The sequence below is a fragment of the Carlito syrichta genome, unplaced genomic scaffold (assembly GCF_000164805.1).
Source record: "Carlito syrichta isolate Samal-C Ts95f unplaced genomic scaffold, Tarsius_syrichta-2.0.1 Scaffold314329, whole genome shotgun sequence".
In the NCBI taxonomy this organism is placed as follows: domain Eukaryota; kingdom Metazoa; phylum Chordata; class Mammalia; order Primates; family Tarsiidae; genus Carlito; species Carlito syrichta.
In genome coordinates this window covers 112,739-114,003 of record NW_007258425.1, presented here as the reverse complement: position 1 = coordinate 114,003, position 1,265 = coordinate 112,739, and the positions used below count along the sequence as shown (strand labels likewise).

The 1,265-nt window shown below is 63.6% G+C and overlaps 1 protein-coding gene across 4 annotated transcripts in view; it reads left to right on the top strand.

The window, feature by feature from the left end:
- The first annotated feature begins 73 nt into the window (after positions 1 to 73).
- Positions 74 to 1,265, top strand: part of CXCR4 (C-X-C motif chemokine receptor 4) — a 3,791-nt gene continuing 2,599 nt past the window's right edge. For 2 of the 4 annotated variants that reach the window (XM_021719229.1, XM_021719230.1), the window contains exon 1: positions 97 to 206. In XM_021719229.1, coding sequence (XP_021574904.1) covers positions 192 to 206 — 15 coding nt within the window. In that variant the 5' untranslated portion in view covers positions 97 to 191. Of the gene's footprint in view, positions 207 to 514; positions 726 to 1,265 lie in introns of those variants that run through there. The other 2 variants (XM_008071442.1, XM_008071443.1) reach the window with 2 other exon arrangements.

Sequence of the window (1,265 nt, the reverse complement as noted above, 5' to 3'; positions counted from 1 at the left end):
CCGCCTCCCCGCCTCCCCGCCTCCCCGCCTCCCCGCCAGATCGGCGCATGCGCCGCTCTCCAAGCGTGTTTGGATAAAAGTCCGGCTTCGGCCCGAAACTTCAGTCTGTTGGCTGCGGCAGCAGGTAGCAAAGTGACCCTGAGGACCTGGGTGCTCTGGCGGCCGCCGCGGCTGGGGAAGGAGCGGTCACCATGGAAGGGATCAGTGTAAGTCGAGTTTCAACCTGCTTTTGTCGTGAACGTGCAAACGCATGAACTTAGAGCGCAGCCCCTCTCCGAGCGGGCTGACGGTGACCAGAACTTTGGAGGTGCCCGTGCCCCAAAGCAGGATCACGGAAAGGAGTTTTCTTGACCATGGCTATGTGGGGGGTAGGATTGGAATCTCTTTTTTTTTCCTCTCTCTGAAAATAGAAGGGGAAAGATTGGAACAAGCATTCTGGCGGCTGCGTGTGTCTCCCCCTTGAGTTCTGCGGCGCTTGAAGGCTTGCGCGCACGCTGTTTGCAAACATGAGAACATTCTGTGCACAAGTGCAGAGAAGGCGTGCGCGCTGCCCCGGGACTCAGAGCCTCGGTGTCTTCCTCGGAGCAGCGGGGATTTCTTGGAGCGAGTTATGTTCTCTGAATTTAGAGGCGGAGAGTCGCGCGCCTGGGCTGCGTTCCCAGAAAGTGACTGCGCGCCTCGCTTTAACTTCGGGCAAAAGCGCCCGGGACTGATCTCGACGTCGGGCGCGTGTGTGTTAAGCTCTGTGCCGCCCGCAGCGCTGTGCCAGTCCCGGGCATAGTGGGCAAAGGGCGGGAAAGGCAGGTGGAGCCACCGCGCTGGTCGCCCGAGGGGACTGAGTGGTGGCGGCAGCTGGGAGGTGGTCGGGAGCAGCTCGCGTGCCTTAAGCTGGAGGGGGGAACCTTTCGGGCGCCTGAAGCACGCCGCCTCCCCGCGGCCCCGAGTGGGCCCCGAAGGTCTAGAGTTTGGGGTTCTGCAGAGGTCGGAGGGGTGGCTTGACCTCCCCTGTGACACCGCGCAGCTGCCAGCCCCGAGTGTGCGCCGCGGGAACGGGGAGGGGGCGGTTGGGACGGCACCTGGGCTGCCGGTCGCCTCGGCGAAGTCGGGCAGGTGCAAGTGGCGAGACCGTTTAGCCGTCTCCCAGCCCAGTTGCGACGTTCAACCGCCGGTGGTTTCCTGAAGCCTTTTGACACCCCCCTGCGAGGGAGCTCTGCGTTTCCTCCCGCGGCGCGCAATTCAAAGGCGCTCGTGGCGGAGCCCCCGGT